The 19,600-nt window shown below is 33.6% G+C and overlaps 1 protein-coding gene across 1 annotated transcript in view; it reads left to right on the top strand.

Annotated features, from left to right (window-relative positions):
- Positions 1 to 19,600, top strand: part of LOC106070283 (RING finger protein 17-like) — a 63,997-nt gene that overhangs the window by 4,577 nt on the left and 39,820 nt on the right. The window contains exons 2-8 of the mRNA XM_056036705.1: positions 5,114 to 5,308; positions 5,667 to 5,873; positions 6,889 to 7,149; positions 8,028 to 8,123; positions 8,227 to 8,342; positions 17,347 to 17,875; positions 18,364 to 18,479. Of these exons, the coding sequence (XP_055892680.1) occupies positions 5,114 to 5,308; positions 5,667 to 5,873; positions 6,889 to 7,149; positions 8,028 to 8,123; positions 8,227 to 8,342; positions 17,347 to 17,875; positions 18,364 to 18,479 (1,520 nt within the window). The remainder of the gene's footprint in view (positions 1 to 5,113; positions 5,309 to 5,666; positions 5,874 to 6,888; positions 7,150 to 8,027; positions 8,124 to 8,226; positions 8,343 to 17,346; positions 17,876 to 18,363; positions 18,480 to 19,600) is intronic.

Here is a 19,600-nt window from a genome sequence, read left to right as displayed (position 1 = left end):
GTAATCTTCTTTGTACCTTCGTTTGGTTCCTTGCTTTTCATTTAACGCTTTCGCAGTTTCATCCTTGTTAACGTATTTCTCCAGGGATAACAATGAATAATGCTTATTGATAATTTGTTATTATTACCATACACCTAAAAAATTTACATGAAACGCATCGCTTATTATTATCGTTACCAATTCAAAAATAGCTGTGCGTCTGCTTAGTTGGCCTACGTTTTAATCATTATAATAATATAAATATAGTGGAAAAATTAATAACCTGAATGGCTAACACTCCTTTCCGTCAAAATGGAGCAATCCGATTTAGCAGGGCAGAGAAAATGGGAGAGTGCAGACTACAATTACTGGTCGTTACAAGTGGGAATGTCGTCGCAAGGTAAAATAAAAATTTAATATTAGGCAGACCTTGGGACGCTGCACATATGGCCTTCTGAAAACTCCCGCGACACATTTGCAAATCTTCGGCGGCACACTAGTGTGCCGTGGCACACAGTTTGAGAAACACTGGTCTAGAGGTAGACTTCAATGGCTGCTCGCCAGCTTTTGAAAAGTTCAGAAAAGTATCAGAGTATCATGATGCCCGGCCGCTTTGCGCTATTCATTTTTACTCTGTTGATACAATGGCCCCTAGATTTTTAAAATTTGAACCCTGCCTGCCAACTTCCATGAGTTCAAATGGGATTAGATTTAGACATCTAGATCTATAAGAATTATAAGATCTAGATCTAGTAGACCTACCGACATCTATATAGAGATTTTATAGGTCTATGCCTACTTTACATGACTATATTATAGTGAGTTACTGAGTATAAGTCTAATAGAATATAGATCTAATAATAATATATTGGATCAAGAGTCACTAAAGATGTAGATCCAAGCTATTAGATTTAAGTAGATCTAAATTATCTAGAGTCTAGATCTATAGTGAGAAATATATATTATTATATATTAAAGTTTTTTTCTATATCTAAATAATAAATAATCATTACTAATGCTTAAAAAGCCCAGTGTGGTAGAGATCCACTTCTTGTAAACAAATTGTATCTCTGCATGAAAAAGAGTCACATAAGGATTTATGAAGCCTCAATATAATATATGCAGTTTATTGCTTAACATTCTCTTCCTCTTTAGCATTGCTCTTCATCTGGTTATTCTTGCTTGTCTTGCTTAAGAACTCAGCAGAGATTTAGCAGCTTTCTCTCCATTGCTTTTCAAAGTATTTTTTTGGTGGACTTGATGTACAAAGTTTAATAAACAGTTTTTCCTGTACAAAATTTAATAATCTATATATATTATATATAAATCTCTTCTTCCCTCAAAAGTTTGTTGAGTAGTAAGAAGTATTTCTGTCCACGAGAAAATGAGTAGTATTCACACTACGGATGACTGGCTGCGCGCTTGACTGTCGTTTAAATGTATCAAACCCTGCCCGTTCCCATCCCCTTTGTCTTGCGGGAGGTTTGGACTAGGAACTAATCTACTATATGTAAATAGCAGGGCCGGACTTAACCATTGTGGCATTTTATGTCTCAAGAGATGATCTTCCCTTTGCTATTTCTTCTTATGTCACTAAAGAGGCCAATTGTTGATACATAACTACACTCACAGATTGGGCATCTGTAATCACCATATGTCTTAAGAAGTAGTTTGACCTTGCTTATCACTAGTGAATGGTCAGAGTTGCAATCCATGCTATGGTATGAGTGGGTGTGACTGATACTATTCAGATCCATCCTGTGAGTGATGCAGAAGTCTAGCTGGTGCCACCTTATTGAGCATGGGTGACTTTGTGACCATTGCTTGCCAGAGAATTATGTGTTTGTTATGCACATTAAGGACAAATTTCCCAAGAGGGGAAAGTGGAATTAGATTTCACTGGTCTAAAGTATGGGTGTGTGTTGTGTTGGGCATTTTAAAGCAGGTCGCTCCAGTCAAAGTTTATTTATGCTTTATGATGCACAGGATGTAAAAAAAAAAAAAAAAAAAAAAAAAAAAAGGGGAAGCAGAGAAATATTGAAGGAATTAATTTAATATAAATGCAGTCTTTAGGAAAATATAATGGAATTATGTGTCAACAGAATCATTAAACTTTTTTTTCCTTCAGTTTATAAATATTAACTGAAATAGTTCAAGCTTAGTTGAATTTGTAAAACAAGAAAAATATTTTTAAAATCCTTTGTCTTATACATCTTATAGAGTGATTATTTTGCTCTTAACTAATGAATGTTAGATTTTAAAGAAAATAGAATTTACCCCCCCCCCCCCCCACCTACCCCCACCCCCACCATCCCTTTTAGATATAGACTTAGAAATGTTGCTGAACATTACCACATTACCTGAAGAATGTTAAAGACGAGAATTTTCTAGTTCTGTACCCTAATTAAATTATTTTCTTTTTATATATTTTTGAAAAATTATAACAGTCAAACTAGTGTTTTCCCTGTGTGGCCAATAAGCTACTTAATACTTTTACCAACAATATACATCAATTTTTCAAATTTCTAGGAAAATCATTAGTGTCATTCTCGAGAAACATGTCTACCCACCCAAAAGGTTTTGTCCACTCCGAAAGCATGGCTTGAATAGAGATATGGTAAAAAAATACTGGTAGTTTTTTAGGTGCAATGTTTTGTTAAAGGTTTGTTAAAAGCGCTAAGACCATTCACTATCTATATATAATTCTCTTCTTCGCTCAACAGTTTGAACGAGCAAGAAGTAAAGGAAAGATCACTCTCTTATTTCTGTGGATAGTCACCCCATGAAAAAACAAGGGGGGGGGGGGAACAAGTGGGTGTTCACACGTCGCTACGGATGGCTGCGCGCTGGACTGTCAAACTCTGCCCGCTCCCATCCCCCTTTGTCCTGGGGGAGGTTTGGATTAAGAAGTAAACTATCTTTAACTTTAAAGGAACATCTGAAACATGTAAAACATTTTACAAACACTAAAGACCATTCAATATCTATATATAATTCTCTTCTTCACTCAACAGTTTGGACGAGCAAGAAGTAAAGGAAAGATCACTCTTTTATTTCTGCTGATAGTCACTCCACGGAAAAACAAGGGGGGGGGGGACAAGTGGGTGTTCACACATCACTACGGATGGCTGCGCGCTGGACTGTCAAACTCTGCCCGTTCCCATCCCCCTTTGTCCTGGGGGAGGTTTGGATTAAGAAGTAAACTATCTTTAACTCTAAAGGAACATCTGAAACATGTAAAACATTTTACAAACACTAAATAGCAGCGCCGAACTTAACCATTGTGACCAAGAAGTCATGGAAAGAGAACAAGTAATCTGCTATGTATATTCACCCGTCACTAAATAGCAGGGCCGGACTTAACCATTTTGGGGTCCTATGCAAAACAGATTTTGCCGGGCCAATTTTTGGTAGGGAAGCAGATAATAAGTGAAATTTAAGAGTTTGTATTAGAAAATAAATTCGTCTATGCATTTTATTCATTCTTCACTACATACAGAATTACTTTACAAGCCTTGCGTGTAGCAAAGTCATACAGTATATTTCATAATAATTCTGTTTCCTCAATAGCAAGAATTTCCAAATGTTTCAATCTATCTTTGAGAATTGTTGACCTCAAGTAATTCTTCATTAGTTTGAGGTGCAAGAAGCTTCTTTCACCAGATTACACAATTATGGCTAATGCGTAATGCCGTTTTTATTTTTCGTGCATAGGATTGGCGTTTTCCATATTTGAATGACACCCCAAAATGACAATTTTTGTCTATATATTTTGGTATATTTTAAGGACTATTTCGTATATTTTGCAATTTCTGGAGATTTCTAGGACAGCAGGGCTCGGGAAATCTGTTTTAAGTTATAATATGGTTTAATTTTATAATTTTGAGCAGAGTTTAAGGTGAAGATAATAGAAAAGTTAATTAAGAACAGAGTGTAAGGTGAAGATAAGAAAGTTTGTGCTGTCAGTTGTTCATTTGCATTCTGTTTCAGTAATTTCAGTGTAGGTTTATTTATTCAATTTAAAATATTGTCTCATTGTACAATGTTGGTCTTCTTCAGTCGTAGAACAAATATGGCTCATTTGGTAGAAGACTTTTTCATGTGACTGAAGGGATATTCCTGTCTACATACAACACAGGTGGCATTTGCTTTGCTGGTACATGAGATTAATAAATGGAGCTCCTCCTGCATGTGTGTCACCACTCCTGCATCATCAGAGAATAGCATGTCTCTTAAAAGGATAGCTTTAATTTTTGTTTTTCCCCTTAACCTAGCTATTTTGAATAGACTATTGTATCTAGAATGGAGTTAAATGCCTTCCATTGACATTATCTAGTGACAACAAATCCCAGCATAGCTGGGGCTCTGTGAAATAAACACAAATTTAGAAAATGGGATACACTTTAATATCATAAACTTAAATAGTACATTAAATAATCACACACATTACTTAAGGTATAACGACACATTATAAATGAATTGAATTAATAAATCCATGGTGAAATTAATGAAACAAATCAAGAAAAAAAAATGAACATGATTTGTCTCTTTTTACATCTATCTTCAATCTAAGAAGAGATCTTGAAATATCCAAATAATGCTTATTGCAGTCTTGAGAAATTTTAAACAATCTTAAGACTTTTATGAGTTATTTTTAGCTATACTACAAGCTTTCAGTCTAGTGGAGGACAACAGTACAACAAAACAACTTTTGTTTTTTTTGGCGAACATTAAGAAGTTTTATTTAACATTTGGGAGCATGGTGACTGAGTTGTAAAACACTTAGCTTCTGAACCAGTGAATCTTAGGTTCAAAACCTGGTGAAGACTAGGATTTTGAATTTCTGGATTTTTTAGGCGCCTCGGAGTTCACCCAAATTAAATGGCCATCTGATTTTAGTTGGAAAGGTATAGGCGGTTGGTCTTAGTTAACCATGGGCCACAGAAACAGATGACGTTTATATCATCTTTTAATGCAAAAACTTAATTTTTCATATAATGTCTATAATTCAATGAAATAAAAGTTTAGGCACATAGATATGCTTAAAGTTAACATACTTAAGCTTATCTAGGTTCTATTATGTGTAATTGATGTATTACATCTTTTTATGTAAAACTTTTTTTTTCATTTTTAGATATTGGTAACATACATTGACTTTGGAAATGAAGAAGAAGTTTGTTTAAAAGACCTGTGTAAAATGGAAAAAAGATTTGCAAAAGTGCCTGTCTTTGCAATTCATTGTTCACTGTTTGATATTGCACCTTATCTTGAAAACAAACCTTGGTCACTAGAAGCCATTCAAGATTTTCATCAAATGACTCAAAATCATGTAAGTAACTCTGCACAATTTTTTTGTTCATGTTGTGTAAGAATGTAATGCACAATTTGCTTTAGTCATGTTTTATAAATGTTTTTAAAATGTTATTATATGATCCATTTGCTTCAAATATTTTTTAAAGGTCCAATAAATCAAATGTTTTTAAAATGTTATATGATCCATTTGCTTCAAATATTTTTTTAAAGGTCCAATATATCAAAAGTCTTAACATATATTCAACTAAATGAAAATCTCTTTCATTACGGTGCCACATTTTTGTAAAGTTTGATTGGGACTTCAGAGAAATAAATTTGACTAGTAACAGTATTCCTAGGTAATATTTTAATACTTTTTTTTTATATCTTTATAGATATTTCTTCTTTCTGTGCTATCAAAGCAAGGTGAGCTACATGAAGTTGACTTGGTATTCATGCCCACAGAAAATGTTCTCGATGATGGTTTTGTGTCAGTCAGAGACATATTAGTTTTTTTAGAATTAGGAAGATTCAAGATGTTTAGCAATGAGGCTCTGAATATTCCACAAGCAGCATCATATCAAAAGGTTGATTTTATTCAGGTTGGTTAATTAATTTTTTTTTTCTTATTTAAGTAAATCAAATTAATTAATATTTAAATAAATAATAATTGAAAACATGATGTATAAAATGCCTTTTATTGATCTGATAAAAACTGCACAAAATGGGATAAAAACCATTTTTTTATAAATTATATTGAGGAAAAAAAGAAAGGCGAGTAGGACACAAGGTTTATTGTATATATTAAATTAACTATTTACCTTAATTAAGACTAAGACTAAGACTGCTTTATTGATCCTTACGGAAATTTGTGGTGATTACAAGGACTCGTTTCTCATATAAAGACAACACAACAGAAAAATACACATAAATACAACAGACAACATAAACAACCTTGTATGGATTTCAAGATCATTCACAAATTGTAGGACAGTTTGGCTAGTCAAAATATGTCATATTTTATGCCACATAAAAAAAAAAAATTGCCAGACAGACATTGATCGAAAATTAGTTCAAGGTTATAGCAGAAAAATCTAATTTAATATAGGTCAAGGAAAAAAAGGATGACAAAGAAAAAATAAAATAAAACCCAAGTTGAGGGTTATTAGAGTAGCATCATGTGACGTAATTATTATAGAAGATTCTATGATAAAGGCATTAAAGGCTAGAGAATCTTAGTAAAGGAGAGCTTGGAATTATTGGTTAGAAAGTTATATCTAGATGTGGCTAGTTTAAAATAATAGTTGGTTAGTTTATTAATCATTTTTGTATCCTGTATCTACTGTACATGAGCTGTTGTTTATTGTTTTTTGTCTGAGTTTGAAAACATCAAAATCTAGAAAAATATATCTGCATGTGTCACTTCATTGTTTCTTAAAGGGGTTTGAAATATAATTTTAAGACCTCCGAATCCGCATGTCAGATGTATTTGGAGAAAATACTACGTAAGTTTATATTTTCAAAATAAGCATTGTGACATATATTGATGAGTTGTAACAATTATGTCCTATTATTTTTATTTTTTTATATTTATTACATGCTTTATTTTTTATTTAGCCAAAAGCTTTGACAGTTGGTTCAACATTTGATGTTATTGTCACATGTGCAATTTCACCCTGGGACTTCTTTGTAGCCCTCACAGACTCTGGCCAAGATTATTATAACACAACATTTCAACAGATGCAGGAAGTGTACAACAAAGACTTTACTAACACATATGGTCTCTACTATCCTCGAGCTGGCAATGTCTGCTCTGTAAAGAATGAAAATAATAAATGGTATAGAGGCAGGATCCTTTCTTCATCAAAAAACAAACAGGTAACTTTAAAAGATCTATATATATATTTCTCTTCTTCGCTCAACAGTTTGGACTAGCAAGAAATAAAGGAAAGATCACTCTCTTATTTCTGCAGATAGTCACCCCACGAAAAAACAAGGGGGGGGGGGGGGGAGAACAAGTGGGTATTCACGCCTCGCTATGGATGACTGCTCGCTGGACTGTGAAACCCTGCCCGTTCCCATCCCCCTTCGTCCTGCAGGTGGTTTGGACTAAGAAGTAAACTATCTTTAACTCTAAAGGAACAACACCGAAACATGTAAAACATTTTACAAACAAACATTTTACAAACACTAAATAGCAGCGCCGGACTTAACCATTGTGACCAAGAAGTCATGGAAAGAGAACAAGTAATCTACTATGTATATTCCCCGTCACTAAATAGCAGGGCCGGACTTAAAGCATTGTGGGGCCCTATGCGAAACAGCTTTCGCAGGGCCAAGTTTGGGTAGGGAAGCGGACAATTAGTGAAATTTAAGAGTTAGTATTCGAAAATAAATTCGTCTATGCATTTTATTTATTCTTTACTACGTACAAAATTACTTTACAAGCCTTGCGTGTAGCAAAGTCATACAGTATATCATAATAATTCTGTTTCCTACATAGATCACGCTCAATAGCAAGAATTTCCACCTAGAATTAGCGCGGGTCCTATGAAAGTGCGGGGCCAAATGCGGTTGCATAGGTTGCAGTGGCCTAAGGCCAGACCTGCAAAATAGTGGCGTATGCTACGCCGCCAGTCTACTAGTTGAATCTTATTTTTGTAAACATCTTTTTTAAATATGTATATAATTAGACCCTAAAATGTCTTATTTAATTGATTGCTTAAAAAAACTTACCAATTATCCAAATATTTCAGGCAACTGTAAACTATGTTGATACTGGCGCTGTCCAAGTTGTGACTTTTGATCATTTAAAAAAATTACATTGTGACTTCTTGAAACTTCCTGTTCAGGTAATAATGTTTTTCACAAATAGTACTAGTTGTTTAGTTTGAAAACAATAACTAATTTCTTTATATGACTAATAATATTTATCATACATATAATATTAAATAGGCTGTACATTGCAAGCTGTCTGCCATTTGTCCGTTAGATGGTTCATCCACAATCACTGAAGAAAATTGGTTTCAAAAAGTTGTCCTGGGGTCTGAAGCATGCATCAAAGTTATGAAGTGAGTCTCAAAGAATTTAAATCTCTTTAATCTCCTTTGTTTATCTTGATTTTAGAGACCTAATTTTTCATGAGATTTGTATCAAACATTATAGTGCAGGGGTGGGCAAATTATGTCATGCGGGCCACATAAGTCCACTGGCGGATCCAGGGGGGGGGGGCGGTAGGGGCGATCGTCCCCCCCCCCCCAACTCGGCCAACCCCCCCCCCCCCCCAAGGGGGGGGGGCGGACGAATTATAGTATAGAATTCACACAATTTGTATGCAAATTTATTACTTCTGTTAATAATATATACTAATTATTTATATTTCAACCTATTTTTAGATTATTTCGCCCCCCTTCTAGTATTTTGGACGATTTGGTAGGGTTGGGAGGGGGCGATGGCACCAATCCGCCCCCCCCCCCCCACCATAAACTTTCGAGTAGGGGGGGGGGCGGTCCTATTTATTTGTAGAAATCATAGTTTGCTAACAGAATCAATTAAATATCTAAATGATTAAAACTTGTTATTGGTATTTTAACCGGTCTTTGTATAATTTCGTTCACCTGTTGGCCCATTGGAAGGGGAAGAGCGAATACCTCCACCGCCCTTCCCATCTAAACCCTTTGAGTGGGGGGGGGCGGTCCTACTTTTATGGAGAAATCATAGTATGTGAACAAAATTAGTCTAATATCTATATAATATAAACAGGTGGAAGTGCGATACATGCAATCCCCTTCCCCCCATCGGACAAATCAATACTTTTTCTTTTTGTATGATAGTAAGAAATTACAAAATTTTAAAAAATCTGTCACTAATATAATTTATATATGCTATAAAGTAAATTCTTATATCGAGTCGCCCAACCCCTATTCTTTAATGCAAAATGCAATCAATAGCAGAAATTATAAAAAGGAGCGAGAATTAATCGTTTTCATTTTACCGCCCTTCCCCTTGCCAGACAGAGTTTGTGTAATTTGACATAAATTTATCATAACTATTTTAAGAAAGACTTTGCTTTGGAAAAGTTATAATTCAAACGAAATTTTTCAATATAACAGTCACGGTTGAGATGAGTTCAAAAGCCAGATAATCTTTTCCTAGTCGACTTTTTCCAACCTTTACTCTATCTCATATTTTTCTAGTTAAATAAATTTAGGACTATAACTCACAATTTATGCTAGAATTTTATTGAATATTATTAATCGATTTTTTTTTTCGGCGGCGATCCTCAAAACCTTAATCTAAATATGTGGGGTATCTAATCTTTTCAAAGAACAAATCAGTTGTATTTGCAATGTATTAAGGGACTATAAATTCATATTAGAATATTTTTCTAATTATTCAAAAGGCACTTTATAATAGAATGAATAATGAGCTGTAGGTCAGGAGAATGCGTTACTGCAGTGAAGAATGCAAGAAAACGCTTTTAGCGTCGAGGCTTCGCCCCGAACACCACTAATAAGTAATGAGCTGTAGATGTCTGGAGAATGCGTTTCAGCCGTGAAAAATGCAAGAAAACGCTTTTGGCGTCGGGGCTTCGCCCCGAACACCACTAATAAGTAATGAGCTGTAGATGTCAGGAGAATGCGTTTCAGCCGTGAAAAATGCAAGAAAACGTTTTTGGCGTCGGGGCTTCGCCCCGAACCCCACTGAAGAAGCTTACAGCGCTCTCTCAGACACCCAAGCTTGCAAGAGAAAGACTGTTTTTTTTTCTGTTTTTTTTCGCCGAAGATTGAGAAACAGTCTTATTTTATTCTCATATGTCGAATATATATATATATATATATATATATATATATATGCTGTACGCACGTTTATGCATAGGGTTAGGGTTTACTGGGCGTTAGGGTTAGGGTTTGGAAAAAAATCGCCCCCACTCCAAAGTTCTGGATCTGCCAGTGCATAAGTCAGAATTCATAGCCACCTTGAAAACCTGGAAAACACCTTGAATTTCATATTAAATTCAAGGCCTTGAAAAAGCCTTGAATTTCGTGAAAAGTCCGCGAATTTTAGTGACTTAGATCTAGAGTCTAGATTTATGGTAGATTCATTGAAGATAATTTGCACACAGCCGTGAAACGTTCGCGAATTTTAGTGACTTAGATCAAGAGTCTAGATCTACTGTAGATTTACTGAAAATATTTCGCACACAGGTGTGAAAAGTCCGTAACAGTTATTTCGGTCGTAAAAGCCAGGGAAACTACATGTAGATAGATCTAGTTGGAAAAAAAATCACAAAAGGTCTAATACCCCCCCCCCCCCCCCAAAAGCCATTACATGTACTTAGTAAGCAAATGTCAATTAAACAACCAAATAGGCCTATATATTACAGGCTCTGTTTATGAGGAGGATTTAAGTTCAGGTAATACAAGAATAAAACATTACCCCAAATGCCCTCCATGACTCTACGGCAGGGGTGAGCAACCTTTTTCTACTGAGGGCCGCATTAAAAAAATTTGGGGACTGGAGGGCAGTATAATTAAAGATATAAAAAAGTATATACATATATATATATATATTATATTGTCCTCCCAATTGAGGAATTACAACAAGAGTAAGCAATTTCTTGAACTAATTTTACAAACGATTTAAAAAAATTTTGCTATTGTCTGTTTACATCCCAACATTTCACCACAAATATAGAGTAGTACTAAATATGAAGTACAAAACTGTTTACTCTCGTGCATAATGTTCCGAAACCGTGGAACTAGCTTACGAGTTGTTGTTTTTTTCTTGTGACTACTGTGAAATAACGTCAATCAGCAACGATCTGTTTTAACACTTGATAATTTTCAAACGAAAAAAAAAGCTTGTTCACAGATGATTGTGGTTCCATATAATGTGAAAGTTTAGCAGCAAAGTTTTTTCAAGTGCAGATATACAGTTTCTGGTATCCATGACACTCCAGCGGAAGAACTTATTGAAACTTCCCTTTCAGTTCATAATTTGCTTGAAGGTATGTCATCTGGAGATATGTCCTCTGGAGCTGAATCAGCTTCGGCATTAAATTGTTAAGCTGAGGGTAAAACTGGTTCCAGATTCTTGAAGTCTTGAAATTTGCTTTCAAATTCCACAATCAAGGAATCCAATTGAGTCTTGTACTTTTCAACTGTTTCACCTTTTCAGCAATGAAAATGACAAATCCTGATTTCACTTGCTGGTCTCAAGAAATGGAATAGCTTTGTTTGAAAAGATTTAAGATGCACATACATTTCAAGTGTAAGCAACCTATAGCAATGCTTCGGATGATAAACATGAAGTCTTTCTTCAACTTTTCAATAGAAATATTTGTAACAAAGTCCCAGTCAATTTCCTTCAAGGAACCTAATGATTTCTTCCTTGAGATTCCATGTTCTTCTAATGCTAGGCCAGCGGTTACTACTGTGTTACCGAACATTGGAATGTTTTGTTTCCAAATCTTCATTAATCATCATCAAATCACATGAATTTATCATGTCATCTTAATATTTATTAATTCAATTAATTATCATCAAATCGGAACTGCCAGTCGGGAACAACTTTAGATAATTGGAGGCCCTAGCCGAAGTGAATTTGGTTGCCTAAAATAAAATAGAAAAATAAAAATTTACAGCCAAAAAACTAAAAGTTTGCAATTTATTAAAATCCTGGTGTACTTCAAAAATAACATTGAGAAGAAGTTTCTCTATTTTTTCTCTAATTTACTGGAATATGCATCATGTGCAAGGGGCACAACATATGTATGTCCTGGGAAGCTGCATAGTTTACCTATGCTTAAGATATTTTAGGTGTATAGACATTTCAACATTGTAATTCAATGCAGCTTTATGTAAACTTCCCCGTTATGAGTTTATGGTTGGGAAATTGTTCTTTATTTTATTAAAAAGCCCGTTTTTCTCAGTCAAAGCACGGGCTCCATCAGTTGTTACCCTTGCCATCTTTTACAAGCCAACCCAACACTTTCAACACAGTTCTTCATAGCATTGAATAATTACTGGTGTGAACTTGTGTCTTTGAATTTTTCGAAACATTGCCATTTAAAAGTAAAACTTTTTAGAATGACGTTTAGAGACAATGTTTCTTTAGCCTCTTCATTGTAACTGATAAGAATCAAACATTTCAGTAATTTCTATAGTTATTTACAATTATTTATTTTTAATATATTTGCATTTTTATATGTGTGTAATGTTTGGGCACACCTGATTTCTCTAGGTGTCAGCGGGCCACATAAAAATCTTCAGTGGGCCGCATGTGGCCAGCGCTCCGTAATTTGCCCACCCCTGCTCTACGGTACACATAGGAACTAATAATGTACATTTCCATCACAGAGAATACACATTATGAAGGCATCTTTAAGAATGTTTCTTATTTAAAAAAAAATGGAAAAAATGTAATGTTCTTTAATAAATCTTTGAAAAAAAAAAGGTTGTTTGAGGTTTTGGGATGGCAGTCAAGTACATTGATACTTGATTAAAAGATAACTTTCATTACATTTTCTGTGGACATACCAGCTGATGGACGTTGTTTATGTTCTAAGTGGGATGTTGGCAAGATATTTAAAATCTATCACACAAACCAACAGGACAGACAGACACACACATATATATATATACTTTTTTCAGTACTAAATACATATATATTTTGTTCTTTTTACATATTTATGTCATCTATATGTAAACATGTTTACATATATATTGCTTGCTATGGTGCAATGTATACCTTGAAAATCTAAAATTCTACCTTGAAAACCTGGAAAATACCTGGAAAATCATTCATGAAATTGGCTATGAACCCTGATAAGTTCATAATAACACAGTACACACCAAGTCAGTTTGACACACCAGCACATATCAGTTAAAAAAACAACAAGAAACATAAATACACAAAACGTGCTGTCTTCCAGAGTGTTTTATGCGGCCTTCTGACATCTATAAAAATCAGGTGTGCCCACGGATTATTATATAAAATTGCTAATATATTAAAATTAAATAATTGCAAATAACTATTGAAATTATTGAAACTTCTTAAGAAAAAGAGGCTAAAGAAACATTGCATCTACATATCATTCTAAAAAGTTTAAAGTAAATGAAGATTATTCTTATTGGCAATGTTTCGAGATATTCAGTCAAAGACACAAAGTCAGGCCAGTATTATTCAATGCTGTGAAGAACTGTGTGAAAGTGCTGGGCTGGATTGGAACAAGATGTCGAATGTAACAACTGATGGATCCCATGCTTTGTCTGAGAAAAACAGGTTTTTTAATAAATTAAAGAACAATATCCCAACCATAAACTCTAAATGGAAAAGTTTGCTCAAAGGTGCATTAAATATCAAACATATTATTGACCTTTCAATCTCAATGATCAAACTTATCAGAGCTAGGGTTCTTAACAACAGGTAGTTCTGAGATCTACTTGAAAATTTGGAAACAAAACATTCTGATGTTCGGTATCACACATGGATGCAAGACAGCTGGCTATAGCCAGCAAACCCAAGTCCAACTGATTGCCAGCTCGGTATCAGACTTTTTATTTCACATTCAATAAAGTTTTGATCTTTCAAACTAAAACTTAATAAGTCGAATTCAAAGAAAGACAGGATGTTACAATTCTTAAGTTACGGCGCATGCGCTTATTTCTGAACTTTCGCTTTGTATCAAAAACGTAAACAAAAGTTAGAAACAAATCCGTATAGCCCCGGCCTGAGACGCCTAATTTAGTAAGATCTTATTCTAATAAGTTTGATCTGCCGGCATAAAAATTGAAACCAGGCCTAGAGGCTAGATATAGTCTAGAGATCTAGATTCTGAATTTATTTCTACATTTTAAAATGATTTTAGAAGTTCAACGTATTTACCCGAAAATGCGAAATTACCAGGCCTTAGTTTGTGTATTACTAATCTAGTGGATTGGATTTATATCTATGTCAAACTTAGCTAATGTTCCTTTCAAATTTTTCTCTTTCGACACAAAAATAAAAGTAGTTTTGCGAAAATGGGTTTACATCCATCTCAAATATAAAATACTATGGAAACGTATTTACCTGATTTGTTAAAATCAAACAGAGATAACTTAAGCAAAAAACATGAAAGTATTTCGAGATGAATGGGATATAAAGTACAATTAAAACGGGTTTACCCAATTTGTTAATTGAAGGGGATTATAAAGTACGCCAGGAAGTCTAAATTCGCAGATATATGGAACGAATTTATGTAAAAATGCTTTTGAAACACAAATTATATTTTGTATTTTCATGTGTCAAAGTAAAAAACTATCTGTGCAAAGTGTAGTTCTTAAAATCAGATCTAGATCCTTTCGATCTTGTCTCTGTAAACATGGCCTAGATCCATGAAATAGTAACACTTTCATAGAGTTGGGCAACTTTTTTTTTTGAGGGTCTTAGTTTGTTTTAGGGCTACTGTACATACGTTACAGTTCCAGTTAGTACCCAAGGAACATTTATGACAACTTTGATCAAGATTGGTCAAACAGTTGTGATTTCTATGTGGGACATATACCCATACATATGCCTTACTTTCTGCTTTATAATATATATATATATATATATATATATATATATATATATATATATATATATATATATATATATATGCACGGACTCATTCTCAAATTTTTAAAATGTGGCCCTCGATAGAAAAAAGGTTGCCCACCCCTGTTATAGTGTATGGTGTACTATAATAGAATACATGATGGATGTTCAGAAATCTGAATTTGAATATTTAAAAGTGTGCTTTTCTTTAAAAAATAAATTTTCTCAATTCTAAAAGAAATTCAATTCTTAGTTTTTTCTTATGATTTGTCAACATTGTTTGACCAATCTTTATGAAACTTGGCTTGAATACACCTTAAACCTAAACACTGGGTGCTTGAATGTGAACTTATGGTTAGTTTCAGTTTCAGATGACTATTTAATAAGCCATTAGAGTCTGAGCAGCCCTCAGTTACCCCTTTTTTGGAGCATTTTCAGATTTCAGAAAAAGTTGTTTTTATAAATAATCTTTAAAATATATAAAATGAAAATTAGAAAACAACTATTTTTCAGAACAACATCTTAATAATTCTTATTCAATAAAAAAGTTGTAAAACCTATATAGACTTGGACTCATAATTTGCTATAAAAATATGCTGGAAAATTGTGTGTAATACTTTCTAAAATCAATTAGCAATTATATAAATACATTTGTAATAGGCAACAAATTAAAGGGTCTAAGTCAGCGTTTCTCAAACTTTGAGGTGCACCCTCTAGCTGACAAAATAGGGGAGGCTGCCACACAATTTCTTTTTCAAGGGGCAAAAATAAGCTGTATTTCATAGTAGTTATACATTTTTTATTTTTTTACAATTAACCAAGTAAAATGGCATTATTACCAACATTTGACAGATTAAAATATTTTAAATGTCACTACATCTTTTAATAATGACCTATTAAAATGTATGCCGTTTCGTGAGAGGCATTCTCAACATGAACTAAAAATTTTTTGAAGAAAGCTTTTCAAAATGTCTATGCTTACTTGATTCTTCTTGACATTTTCTTAAACATTGGGACTGTCAAAATTCTCCTGACTATTGTACATTGTTGTGTTGACAACTTATGTGTGACAAAAAAGTTAAAAAGTCCGGCAAGGCGTCTTACTTAACATGGACATATGCAAGCTAGATTCAAATGTTCTCGCATAATAATATTGACCAGTGCTGACTCATTCTTTATTAGATTTAATTTGATTTCCATTTTTTGTTAACTAGATTGAAAAGTGAACTGTGTTGTAAGAAAACACTTCAATATTGGCCAGTCCCATCCTTTTTTGACTTTCACCTTTTTTGACTTGCACTCTTCTTATTATGACAAAAAATGAGTTCTGACGCTCAGAATGCTGGAAAAAACTTGGCCCCTGGGCTCTGCTCCACTGAGGAAGCTTATATACAGTTCCCCTTGCTGGATGGATGGTGGAGACTACTGCATCTTAAATACTATCTCAAGAAGGAACATTCTTTAGTATAAAAAACACATAAACATTATCTACAAAAACAATGGTCTAGCTTTAATGGACATTTGATACATAAATTTGTTCTCTGAACATATTGTAAATATTTATAGAAAATAAAAGCAGAAATGTTTGTTAGGTTGTAAGTTTCTTTTCTTTTTCATTACATTCTAAAAGCCCTCTCAGACCCCACTGTGAGAGCATACAACGATCTCCAAGGGCCCAGCTAGCTAATAGAAGCGTGAACAAAATTCTTTTTGTTTAATGGGGCACCACAAGCAAAAGTAAATAGGTGTTGACTCTTTCATATGTGGTAGCAAATCCATAAATAGCAAGCTTTTTTGTTTATCCGGTGAACAAAATATGGAAGGAGTATTGATAAATTGTGCCGATGTGCCTAAACTCAAAACTCAAACTCACATTTTATAAAACAAATAATATTAATAATTGTGTACTTTTAAGCTCTTCAGAACCTAATTTCTAAGCTCTTTTACTTGTATGCAAAGTAATTTTTATTTTTCATTGGCAACATTATCTTTCACCATAGTGTCCTTGATGTTTTTATTTGTCTAATTCTTTCGAAAGCTCTCTTGAATTCCCTTTTTATTTGCGTATGTTTTTTTTTAATATATATATTTGTATATATTATATACTTTACTTCATTTCACTACATTTTATTGCTTAAAGAATGTAAATTTTATTTGCTATGTCCTTTCTATATTGTAACAACATTATTCTTATAAAATTTTAACTCTGATACAATGTATTAATAAGGTAATGATATTTTACCTTGTTTTAGCTTTCATTTATGAACTGTCTACTGTTACATTTTTTTTCAACCTGAAAGAGTTCACAATTTAGAGTTAGTTTTGTCCCCTCTTAAGGCTTCTAATTGGATATTGAATGAAATACAATCATATTTGAACTTTTTTATTCAACAATTCACTTTGACATGTTTTTTTTTTAATGAATTGCCAATTTTATTCAATGTTTTAACATAGTAAAAAGGAAATAATACTTTGACAATTTTTTTGTCTTAGGTGGAGTAACTTTGCAGAAGTATTTCTTTGGCTTGGAAAAGAAACAGATACAGTTGTGTGTGAAAGTATCAACAATAAATTAGTTGAAATGAATTTAGCAAAAAATGTTGAATTACCTTCAATAAAGCAAAGCACTCTTTTTGATATCGATGATGTAAAAAAAGAAAAGGAATTACAACTATGTAGCCTTGATGAAGGGAAAAATATTTTAGAAAATACAAGTCCACCTTGTACACCAGAGGATCAAGAAAATTTAATTGCTGTACAAGTCAACACTTCTTCAGAAATCCACCATAATGAATTGCCAATTAATCCAGAGCCAGATTTGAATAATTTTAAGAAATTCAGAAAGCAAAAAGCAAATGTTTACTCTAAATCAAACTTGAAGGATGACCTTAACAAGGAACTTCCCCAAGAAAATCAAAGCTCTGTTAAAATCATCTCCGATTCATCAAAGTCTTTCACACTTTCTTCTTGTATTAAAGTGCTAATGTCTTTTTATAAAAGTCCATCTGATTTTTATGTACGGGTAAGTTAAAAATTGATAATTAGCTAACACTTTTTGGAAAAAAAAAATTATTGTAAGCAGTGTGATTCAATAAAATACACTTCTACTGTATTGTTTAGAAAGCCTTCAGGATAGAAGACTTAAAAGTAAAGTAGCAATTATACATAAAACACTGAGCCAATTACTAAAACAAAACCTAATAAAATACTCAGAAAGGCACATTCCTTGTCCCATATACTAGGACTAATTTGTCTGAATGCTCCTTCTTCCCTAGTGCTATTAGAGCATGGAATGGGTAGCCTGAGCCAGCCAGGAAAACCAATGACTTGGCAGAATTTAAGTCATTGCTTAACATGCATAACTAGATTGACCTAGAGCGTAATCATTTTTTTTGAAGTAAGATCTGTATTTGATAAGATCCAAATGGTCATATATATTTTTGCAAAGTTTGAAAAACTTGTAATAATTTTTTTTGAAAATGCCCAAAATAGAATTTTTATGAATTTTAGATTATTGATAAAGAAGACAATCTAAAAAAGCTAATGGAAGGTCTACAAGCTTTCTATGCAGGATCTATTCATGAAACTTCTATTAGATGGAAAGTAAATGATTATTGCACTGCAAAGTAAGTAATAATTATATTATACCTATGGAAATGAATAGTGTTTTTACTGACTGGTTAATCCAGTAATAACAGTACATTTTTCATGATTTGCAGTCTCATAATTTTTTATTTTTTTTTGCCTGCTGAGATGTAGATCATTTTTACAGAGCTTATATCAACTCACTCTGTCTGGTAAAACGTTTTTTAAATTTTGCACAATTATTTCTTTTACCTGACTAAACAAGAATCAATTTAAAAAATTAACTAAATAGTTAATTAACTATTTTGCTGGGTATTGAACAATGGAAAGAAATTGCACTTGACTTAGGTGGAGATATAAGCTGAATTTGGTAGCCGCTTTAAAGTAAGTCTGAACAAACAATAGATAATTGTACAAATTTCTATTTTCATACACACTCACTAGCAGAGTGGTTAGAGGAGGTTTACGTCATGAGTTCGAATACGAATTCAGATCATTCACCTTTTTTTTTCTTAGAAATGCATTTAAAAAGTGATGACCCTGATATCCCCTTCTTTCTCCCCCTACCCCTTTCTAACTGGTCCAGAAAAGTGATAGGGTCATATCGTATTGAGAAAGCTAAAAGCATCAGATTGTGCTAAACAAAAACAATTGGTAAAAATATTTGTAATTGCACAGATTTATTATTGTTAGTCTAGATCTATTGAATGCTATGTTATGTTATGGGACCACCTGCTACAGCACCACCCTCCATCGTCATTAATGATAACAAGCTGGATACTGTTGATGAATTCTGGTATCTTGGATCTACAATTCAAAGGAGAAAAGGAGATAAACAAATAGGGAAGGCAGCATTGACCTTCGCTAGACTCCGACCAAGAGTTTGGGAAAACCAGAAGCTCTCTAAAGTGACCAAAATGGAGGTCTACAAGTCATGCGTTCTTAGTACGCTACTGTACGGCAGTGAGTCATGGACTACCTACTCAAAGCAAGAGAAAACTAAACTCATTCCTCTTGCACTGCCTCTGAAGGATCTTGAAAATAACATGGAAAGAAAGAGTGTGCAGTAGCAGCAATACTGAGATCCCTTACGCGAACGGGCCTTCTCAGCATCTGTACAGTCGTCGGGCAACGCCCCCTGCACTGGCTCGGACATGTTTGC

This window comes from Biomphalaria glabrata, chromosome 7 (assembly GCF_947242115.1).
Source record: "Biomphalaria glabrata chromosome 7, xgBioGlab47.1, whole genome shotgun sequence".
NCBI classification, from domain to species: domain Eukaryota; kingdom Metazoa; phylum Mollusca; class Gastropoda; family Planorbidae; genus Biomphalaria; species Biomphalaria glabrata.
Note: the sequence above shows the minus strand (reverse complement) of the source record. Positions and strands in the feature narration are given on the sequence as shown.